Raw genomic sequence first — 9998 nt, forward strand, 5'->3', positions numbered from 1 at the left:
AGAGAGACTGTGTTGTAAACCGGAGACTGTTGATGGACCACCACAACCTGCGAGGCCAGGGTCACATGACCAAGGTAACTGAGTGAGCACACTGAGCGCTCATCTGTGTGAGCTGTTTCAGTGTTATCTCACAGACCACGCTAACTGTGTTTGTTCAGAAAGACGGTAAAACTGACACACTTCAGGATGACTCATTGCAAATGAGTTTCGTTGTTGTATCATGATGGTGTTGAAGGTGTGACCTGATGTCTCACAGTCCTCAACAGGGCTGATATTTCTGTGGACACTGAGTAGCTGGAAGTCTTTAGCTCAGCAACAGATCCAAAACTTAAATTCAGTGGTGATAGATTGATGGTTTTTCAATAACAGGTTGACCAGAATAGTTTGTTGAGATAAATGAAAAACGTGCTCTCAGAGAAGCACTGGGTATACACGCCGGAGTCGCTGAGCAATTCACACTGCCAACAGAGTGGTTCCCAACCTGTGGGCTGCGGCCCACCAGAGGATTGCGAAGGTATTGCAAGTGGGCCAACAAATCATTTGCAAAAAAAAAAAAAAAAAATTATAAATAGTGTTTCAAATGTAACACTATGTAACAATGTAAATGTTTCAAACAAAATTATTTTAAAAACATAAAAAATGTTTAAACTCCTATCAATGTCAATTTTTCTACTGTGATAATCCAATTATAGGAACTCCCATGACCCTCGGTTTGAACAATAGGGGCATTTAATGAAAACATGATCAAGTTGCATTATGGGAAATGTAGGATGCAGATTTTTGGAGCTTGAACCTTAAAGGACAGGATAACTAGCAAAATTTGATTCAATCCATTCTTTAGTAAAATCTCATGAGTCCCCAACTTAACAGGAGTGAAAATCCCTGTTCCTGAAGTATCCCCAGTGCTGTGCTCACTGATTGGTCAACACTGGGGAACACTGAACACAGCCAGAGTGTCTGAGTAACAAAGGAGAACACAGGAGCAGTGCAGTACATGCTGCAGTCTGAAACTTTATTGAGAAGGCAAGGTACAGGGAGGGTGTGTGTGTGTGTGTGTGTGTGTGTGTGTGCATGTGAGTGTGTGAGCACGTGTCCAGCACGATCAGTTAAGGAGGGCACTCCCCTTTGAGTGCCACTCTCACATTCTTCTTCATTTCCCTGTAGGAACAAACAGAACATGTCATTCAAGTTTTGTGGTTTGACTGAAATGTATGTGTGAATACATAGTGTGTGTGTGCATGTCGGTGTATGTGTGTGTTACATACCTGTTCTGTCGGCAGAGAGTACACTCAGTGCTGTAAGTTACTCCATCACTGCCACATACTGGATCATACTCCCTGGTGCAGATTTCTCCTTCATACATCTCACACTCAGGCTGGACACAGACAGGTGGTCACATGGTTACTGATCAGACACTCAGACAGGTGTTTCTGTTAGTATGTCCACCACATTTACATCAGTGAGAGTAGAGTAAATCACAGAAACACCTCTCTGACACACACTCATTGTGGTGCTGTATTACTGTTGGATCAGACTGACTGATTTGATACTGACACCATCACAACATCACAACAAGACTGCCTCAAAGGCTGAGAGTAATTATCACACACGCACATAAATTAAAAATGTCTGATATCATAAAAATATTAGCAAGTCTCTGAGAGGAAGGGACCTTGGCCCGATTCTGGCCCATGTAGTTCCACATCTGGGCAGAGTCCAGCTGTACTATAGTGGAGATAGTGCAGGGCAGTGAGAGCCACACTGGCAGGACTCAAAAGGAGACACATTTTTACCAAAACACAAAAACATACAAGTTGGTGCTTGATATGAAATGTCACTAAGTCACTTCACCTGAAACCAGAGCAGGTTTCCTCTGCTCACACCTGCTCGTCCCCTCACTGTGTCTCACACTGTCTTTGCTTGGAAACTGAGACATTTTTATTGTCTGTGCTCCACATGTCAGCCCTGCTCTGTTACACAAGTCAGTGCTGGCAACACAACAGGCTGCACCACATACAGTAGCCTACTTGTTTTTGTCAAGCTCCTGAGCAACATCAGTGCAGGTTTTAACACAAAAGAGTTAAAGATAAGTTTTCAGATGATTTAGTTTGGTCACTACTTTGATCAACTGAAGCTGTGGAGCAGCAGTGACGGCATTTTGTGGTGAACTCTGTGAAGCAGTGATGAAACAAAAAGAGAAGATCAGGTCCAGAAGTCTCACCTCTCTGGGTTCAACCTGAGTTTGTTGTTCTCCAGACATCATCGTCTCATCACTGTCTGGAACTGTCTGAGACAAAACTACACACACACACACACACACACACACAAACACACACACATACACACACATTGGTTTTACTAAAGTTGTGAAGACACACATTGACATTTTGCATTCGTAAGCCCCAAATCTGAACTCTGGACTAAACCTAAACCTGATTCTAACCTGAACCTGAAAACCAAGTCTGAACCCTGAAACAGTTCTTAAGAGAAGTGAGGACTGAGGTCAAAAACACACGCACACGCATATCTCCTGTCACACCCTGCAATCCAAAATAAGTCCATTGTGTGAGACTGTCAGCAGCTTTTTGTCCTCTCAGCTTCCTCTTCTTCTGCTGCTCTTTGTGTGTTGCTATTGTTTTGAGGAAAACAATGTTGAACCTGACACTTTCAGGTGCAGCACAGCTTTACTCCCTCTCCAGTAAACCTCTGGGAGACAAACCACTGTGTCCAGACCCTGACACCACTGTCTATCAGCACCTGTGCTTAGACTCCATGTTAATATCAGGTGCCATGGTATCTGTGTGCTGTTTGTTTAAATAAACATGGCTGTTTAAACCAGCTCAGTCATGAGAAGATGACGTCTGAACCACAGCTGAGAGAAATTATCTCCTACAGATAAAGAGTCCTGCTCCAATTCAGTTCAATTCAATTCAGTTTTATTTGTATAGTGCCAAATCATAATGTATACATAATGTATGTAATGTATACATTATCTCAAGGCACTTTACAGGGTGAGGTCAAGACCTTACTTTGTTACAGAGAAAAACCCAACAGTTCCCACAAAGAGCAAGCGCTTGGCGACTCCACTTCCAAAACACATTATTTTTACCTTAATTTCTTTTTAATAAAGAAACAAACAACAAACCCTCGTCCTGCTCCTCATCACTTAATGCCATCAGCTTGATTTGACAGACAGACTTCAGCTCAGCAGTTTTACCTTTGTTTTTAGATTTCTACAGATTAACTCTTTTTTTACATCGTGATTACAAACTGTAATCTCTCACATTACAGTGTCCGAACAATACACTGACAAAAAATCTCTCTCAAAGAATCAGTTTGTTGCTTGATGAGTCCTAAAATAGAAAAACAGAACTGCGGTGATGTCATTTCTTCTGTTGTCATTCTGTCCTCTTGTTCACTGTGTTCTCCTTTCATCTGTTTCGTTTTGACACGCTGCATCTCTTTTCTAGAAAATCTCTTTCACAGGAACAGGTGGAACCTTCCCGCACTGAGCTGGCGGTTTAAAGGAAACTGAGACTAGAGGATTTGTTAAGATCATGACTTTAACTTGTAAATGGACTCACCAGAGACAGAGAGCAGCAGGACAGAGAACAGCAACACAGCCAGCTTCATGACTCCCAGTATGTGGACAACAGGTGTGTCTGTCACACACATGTTTTCCTCTTATACACCACCTGTTGAACTGGCTTTGACCCACCCACACCCTGCCCCTGCCTCTGATTGGCTTGTACTCTTTTCCTTCATTGGTTGGATTGGTCAGGTCTAGGCATGAAGACTGATGATTGGTTATTATCATATTATATGACTATACTAAAATGAACTAAATACAGAACTATACTATACTTTGCTGTAATGTATTAGAAAGAGAAAATCCCTGTTCCTGAAGTATCCCCAGCGCTGTGCTCACTGATTGGTCAACACTGGGGAACACTGAACACAGCCAGAGTGTCTGAGTAACAAAGGAGAACACAGGAGCAGTGCAGTACATGCTGCAGTCTGAAACTTTATTGAGAAGGCAAGGTACAGGGAGGGTGTGTGTGTACTTGTACTTGCTACATAGTAAAGACCAAAAAAAGTATTTTACTAACAGAGTGAGGAGATTTTTGAGGGTTAAGACTTGGTTTTAGAGTTATGGTTAGAATTAGGTTTAGGTTAAGGTTAGGGTCAGGATATTTACATCAGTGAGAGTAGAGTAAATCACAGAAACACCTCTCTGAGACACATTCATTGTGGTGCTGTTTGTGGTGGAAATCCTTGAACTGGAGAAAAGATCAGCAGCAGTTCAGATGTCAGTATTTATTGTCAGCTTGGCATCAAGGAGAAACTGATGAGCATTTCAGTCAGCATGTGAACCAGAGTACAGCCACACCAGTTTCCTCACCCACTGTCTGACAGTGGGTATATATTCCCAGATATCACATGGTTGCAGCACTTTACCACAACTTACTCCAAATAAGGCTAAACTATAGTGTAAACATTCATGTGTGAAGATGCTATTGGACACCAAAATCCACATTGTCACATGTTCTTACCTAATTAATATTACATGTGTCTTGTCCTTTCACCTACTTAACTCATCTTTGACACTAACCAGATTTTTACAATATCTTCTCAGTTTATACTTTCCTTCTACCTCCTTGTCTATAAGACCTTGGGTTCCCCAGCTACGGAGGATAGTTGTGGCACTGTCTAGACAAAAACAGTCATAATAGAAGCTAAACAGTGAAACTTTATCTGACAATGTGATATAGCCTGTACTCTCCGAGTGTGAGAGAGGTTTAGGAAAACAAGAGGAACACTGGAAGTGAAGAAAATTTCCTTCACACTGTTCATTACTGTTGGAGCAGACTGACTTAGATTTGATACTGACTGTACCTAATAAGTCTCTGAGAGGAAGGAGCATCTGTCACTTAGCAGAGAGGTTTTACTGGAAACCAGTCTGTCCCAGTCCAGAGCTGTTATGGGGACTTTTTAAAACCAGTCTCTCCTATGATCTGGTTTCATGGTGGTTTACTTTGAGCTCAACTAAGGATGTTCACTAGCTCAGAAAATTAGAAACCATGGCCTTAAAAAACCCTCTAGACACTGGTGCCCAGACGGGAAAATAAAACTTTTGGCCCAACAAATGCCTGGGACCTTGGCCCGATTCTGGCCCATGTAGTTCCACATCTGGGCAGAGTCCAGCTGTTATCCTCTGGTAATATCTGACAGCTGCAAGATTTTCTGTGTGGGCACCAGAAGTGGTCCAGATGTGGAAGTAGCATCTTACAATCATGGGCCAGATTCGGTCCGTAGAACCAGGTGTACCCTGGGCCAGAGGAAAACAAGCATGCGGTCCAAATATGGGCTGGATTCATTTTGTTATCTGGATAATGACCTCTGACCTTTTCACCTAAGTCACAGTGGTACACATGACAGCCATCTGTAGTACTGAATACAGTGGGTCTGTGCTGAATGATGTGGTGTTAGAGCAGAGACATGAGCAGGGTCTATCATCATATATAACCTGTACTATAGTGGAGAGAGTCCAGGGCAGTGAGAGCCAGGGCTGAGGACAAAAACCCACACACACACACACACACACATACACACACACACACGCATATCTCCTGTCACACCCCTCATCCAAAATAAGTCCATTGTGTGAGACTGTCAGCAGCTTTTTGTCCTCTCAGCTTCCTTTTCTTCTGCTGCTCTTTGTGTGTTGCTGTTGTTGTGTGGAGAACAATGTTGAACCTGACACTTTGGTAGTTGAGTGGTTAGGGCATGTACCATGTTGAGTGTAAGATGCTCTTGGCAGGCAGTCGCTGGTTCGACTCCCGACCGGTCTGACTCTTTCCTGCATGTCACTCCCCTCTCTCTACCCCCTTTCCTGTCAGTCTCCACTAAGCTATAATAAAGGCATAAAAAGCCCCTAAAAATTATTTATAACAAAAAAAAAAAAAAAAAAAGAACCTGACACTTTCAGGTGCAGCACAGCTTTACTCCCTCCACACCATGGTCACTAAGGTGAAAACACACACACACTCTGTAAAGTTGGACAAACTAATACAGGAAGTTCATTTTTGTTATGTTGTTGGGTTTTTTTAACTCTACCAACCACTCTCTCTTTGAGGTCTAGTTTCTTGAGTTTGTTTTTTTTGTTTTGTCTTTTCCTTCATTGGTTGGATTGGCCAGGATTAGGCATGAAGACCGATGATTGGTTATCATCATATTATATGACTATACTAAACTACACTATATACAGAACTATACTATAATATACACATAACAAATATGAGAATGATGTTAAAAATGCTAACTGGTGAAAAGTTTTCTTGGAAAAAGATCCAGGGGAAGCATTTCATGCTTTCAGTGAAAGTTTAATCATGAATTCATGCTGAAAAAATTAACATGTTATCAGTCTGTGTTATTATTGGGGTGACACGGAGCATGTTCTCCCCGTGTCTGCATGGGTTCCCTCCGGGTACTCCGGCTTCCTCCCACAGTCCAAAGACATGTACATTTGGTTGACTGGTGACTCTAAATTGCCTGTAGGTGTAAATGTGAGTGTGAACGGTTGTTTGTCTCTATATGTCAGCCTTGTGACGGATAAGCAGTATAGATAATGCATGTATGTAGTATTGTTTTTAAAAAGACCATCTGTTGCTTTAAGATTCTGGGGACAGAGTAGACGATCACTGGCCAACAGAGGGCGTGCCTCCAAAATTCTGCCTAGTGACACAGAAGAAAGAGACCAGCTTACGAGCAGCATGGAGAGTAGTGCACTCACAGAGAGTTTAAGTGAAGTAGTTTAGGACCACTTTGGTGTTCATCAGTTGCAATTCAAGTGTGGTATGTGTGTCCATGAAAACTGTAAGTTGTCTTTTAGTTGTGATTGCATTTACCAAATTGAAGTGTAATTAGCCTGAGTGTTGAAAGAGTAGGAGTAAGTTATGTTACAGCTCATTCCCATTTGAAGTGAGGAGCTTTATTGAGACAGCAGAAATAGTGAATGCACATGTAATAAGTGACACAGTTCATAGAGGAGATTGCCTTTGTTGTTTGATATCACTGTTTACCGATCCAGCATGTAAGTTAAAGCTGTGTAGTAAAGTGATGAAATTTAAAGGGAGTCATATTGAGAAGGTTGCCCACTAATAAGAATTGACTGTTTATTATAAAAAATATTATAGATATCATAGGTAACATTCATATTATACAAGGTTTTATGACCTGATTATGTTTTTTTAATATTTTGTATTCTGTTACAGGTGTGTTTCAGAAACTGCATCACCATCACTGCAAGTACGCCATATGCACCTTAAAGAGTAAATAAAGCACCTTCTCATCACAACAAGGCCTGGTTATTGGAACCGTTCTCTGTAAAGGCAACCCCTTACTGAGTTCTTACTGGACTCTCCACAGCCATTGGATTTTCCAACCGTGAACAACACGTTCACTATTTTTCAATTATGGATGAATAGGTATTTGAGTTTGAATGATAGAAGGCAGAGTTTTTTTTTCAATTTAAGTTATTCAGATGTTAAACATGCAAAACATGGAGTGCATCAAGGAAGTTGTCTTGGGCCACTCCTGCACACGATCTTTACCAATGATCTTTCCTTTTGTATCAAAATGGGCTCATATATCAGCATATGTTGATGACACCACAATATATTTAGCAGAAGCATCAATTTGTGATTTGAATACAAATTTTGATCAGGAGTTGAAGTTGGTTGTAGACTAGATCAGTAGTAATACATTTATTTTGAATGTGTCTAAAACAGACAGTGTTGTAATAGGAACAAATTATTCTTTATGTTCAAAACCAAATCTTGATCTCAGTATAAATAACACATCAATAAAGCAGATGGATGAAGCTAAACTCTTAGGAGTCATTATAGACAATAAATTATCATGGGACAAACATAAACATAGAGTGGTAAGTAAATTGGGAAATACTTTGTCTGTAATTAAGAGATGTGCAAAGTATCTGACACAACAAACTACAAAACAAGTAATTCAAGCTTTGGTTTTGTCTCAGCTAGATTGTTGCTTCGCTGTTTGGTCCAATACTTCATTAGGCAATATAAGAAAATTACAACTGGTCCAGAATAAAGCAGCATGTGTGGCTCTTTCTTGTGGGTGGAGAAAAAATGTTAGCAAAATTCATGAATATCTCTCTTGGTCTGAAGTGAAAATCGATTGCTGCATTCATTGATGGTTTTCTTTTTTTTTAATGACAAACTATTCTTCAGTACAAGTATACACAATTATTAAATGGGTTTTGTTAATGGGATGTGAATGGGTGCAGATGGAGAGGGAGAGGAGGAGAGAGGATCACAGTGCATCATGGGAATTCTCCCACCAGTCTATGCCTATAGCAGCATCACTGAGGGATGGTTCAGATCTAAGTATAAGCTTTATCAAAGAGGACAGTTTGAAGCCTGATCTTAAAGGTAAAGAGGCAGCCTGCCTCCTGGATCCAGACTGGGAGCTGGTTCCACAGGAGAGGAGCTTGATAGCTGAAGGCTTTGTCTACTCTTAGAAACTCTAGGAACCACAGTAGACCTGCATTTAGAGAGTAAGGTGGTCTGTTGGGATAATAGTGAACTATGACCTCTTTAAGATGCAATGATCATCGACAGCTTTGTAGTTGAGGAGGAGGATTTTAAATTCTACCCTGGATTTTACAGGGAGCCACTGAGGCTAACACAGGAGAGATGTGATCTCTTCCCTAGTTTCTGTCAGTACTCATGCTGCAGCATTTTGAATTGGCTGCAGAGTCTGTAGACACCTGTTGGTTCAGCCTGATAACATGGAATTACAATAATCCAGCCTCAAAGAACGCAGGAACTATTTTTTCTGCATCTCTGATATTTGCAGCATTATGCAGGTGAAAAATGGCAGTTCTCTAAGTTTGACTTTTGGACCCCACTGTATATTCCAGCTGTGTTTTTGTGAAAAATATATAAAAAATACAATATCAGAAATTTTTGGTGAATTTACATTTGAAACATAGAAAATGAATTTGTAATTGAATTAGAGTCAGTGTCGACATATGTCAGTAGGAATCATGACTCTGCTGTTTATAAATGGAAGAACAGCGGTGGCAACAGTAGCAAATACGAATCAGCCTATGAAACATCATGAGATGTTGCTGCAGAGAACGTCCTCCCACAGAAATATTTGTTCAAGGAACTTGTTATGACCAGTTACATCTTGACATCCAGTGGTCGTGTAAGACAGCATCGGTGTTTTCAGCGAATGGGCCTAAACATGTGTATGTTCGAGTGACAAGCGCCTTCGAGTAGCCGTAGTAATCATGATGGAGCAAAGGAGGAAGTGAGGTGACAGTGTTACAAAGCCACAAAGGCTGCAGTCGAAAAGTCAAAATAACCTCCTTTCCTAACCACTTTTCCTCGACCTTGATGGAAAACGTCATAAGGTCAAAGAAAGGTGTGAAGGAGAATTCCGAAGGACTTAGGAAAAGACAACAGCAGTGTGGAGAGAATCCGATTGAACTTTTATTAGGATTTTTTTAAACCAACTTTATGTATAACACATGGATGATAAATATTCCTTTCCTCACAAACAAGATTGAAATGTTGAAATAAGACAACATGAAAGGAAAACACAAGCAGAGGAAGTTGATCAATGAAAATAATAATTCAATAAAAATAAGGAACTGACCAAGAGATCAGAATAAATGATGTTCAGACAGAAGTTTATAGAGTCTCCTAGTATTGACACTTTTGACATTTTTATGCATTTGTTAAGTGGAGAAAATTAATGTTTAGTGTTTTACACAATGGGAGGTGATTTAGTGAAATGATATTTATGTATATAGTATTTTGTTATGATATTGTTTCTATCAATCTGGACAGATTTAAAGAGAATAAATCTATATTTATGGATTTGGAACTCAGACAAGGATTTCCATAAATTCTGGATTGTGTCACAAACATAAAACAGATACTTTGTTGTTTCTATAT

The 9998-nt window shown here is 40.4% G+C and overlaps 1 protein-coding gene across 1 annotated transcript; it reads right to left on the bottom strand.

Moving 5' to 3' along the window:
• Nucleotides 1–991: 991 nt before the first annotated feature.
• LOC139606259 (serine protease inhibitor Kazal-type 4-like) lies at nucleotides 992–3714 on the bottom strand. The gene is made up of 4 exons (XM_071458333.1): nucleotides 3585–3714; nucleotides 2222–2298; nucleotides 1266–1375; nucleotides 992–1158 (listed from the first exon to the last, which is right to left on the bottom strand). Exons 1-4 carry the CDS (start codon nucleotides 3673–3675, stop codon nucleotides 1107–1109), a joined length of 330 nt encoding a protein of 109 aa, XP_071314434.1. The 5' UTR covers nucleotides 3676–3714; the 3' UTR covers nucleotides 992–1106.
• Between the last annotated feature and the right edge of the window lie 6284 nt (nucleotides 3715–9998).

Source organism: Trachinotus anak, unplaced genomic scaffold, assembly GCF_046630095.1.
Source record: "Trachinotus anak isolate AG129_WGS33_773 ecotype Australia unplaced genomic scaffold, CSIRO_AGI_Tana_v1 ptg000021l, whole genome shotgun sequence".
NCBI classification, from domain to species: Eukaryota; Metazoa; Chordata; class Actinopteri; order Carangiformes; family Carangidae; genus Trachinotus; species Trachinotus anak.

Excerpts from the sequence above, each read along its gene's own strand:
- LOC139606259 (XM_071458333.1), bottom strand. The coding sequence starts at position 3,675 with ATGTGTGTGACAGACACACCTGTTGTCCACATACTGGGAGTCATGAAG. Across the intron at positions 1,376-2,221 it reads CTCAGGTTGAACCCAGAGAG|CCTGAGTGTGAGATGTATGA; the intron begins GTGAGACTTCTG and ends GTCTGTGTCCAG. Across the intron at positions 1,159-1,265 it reads ACTCTCTGCCGACAGAACAG|GGAAATGAAGAAGAATGTGA; the intron begins GTATGTAACACA and ends TTGTTCCTACAG.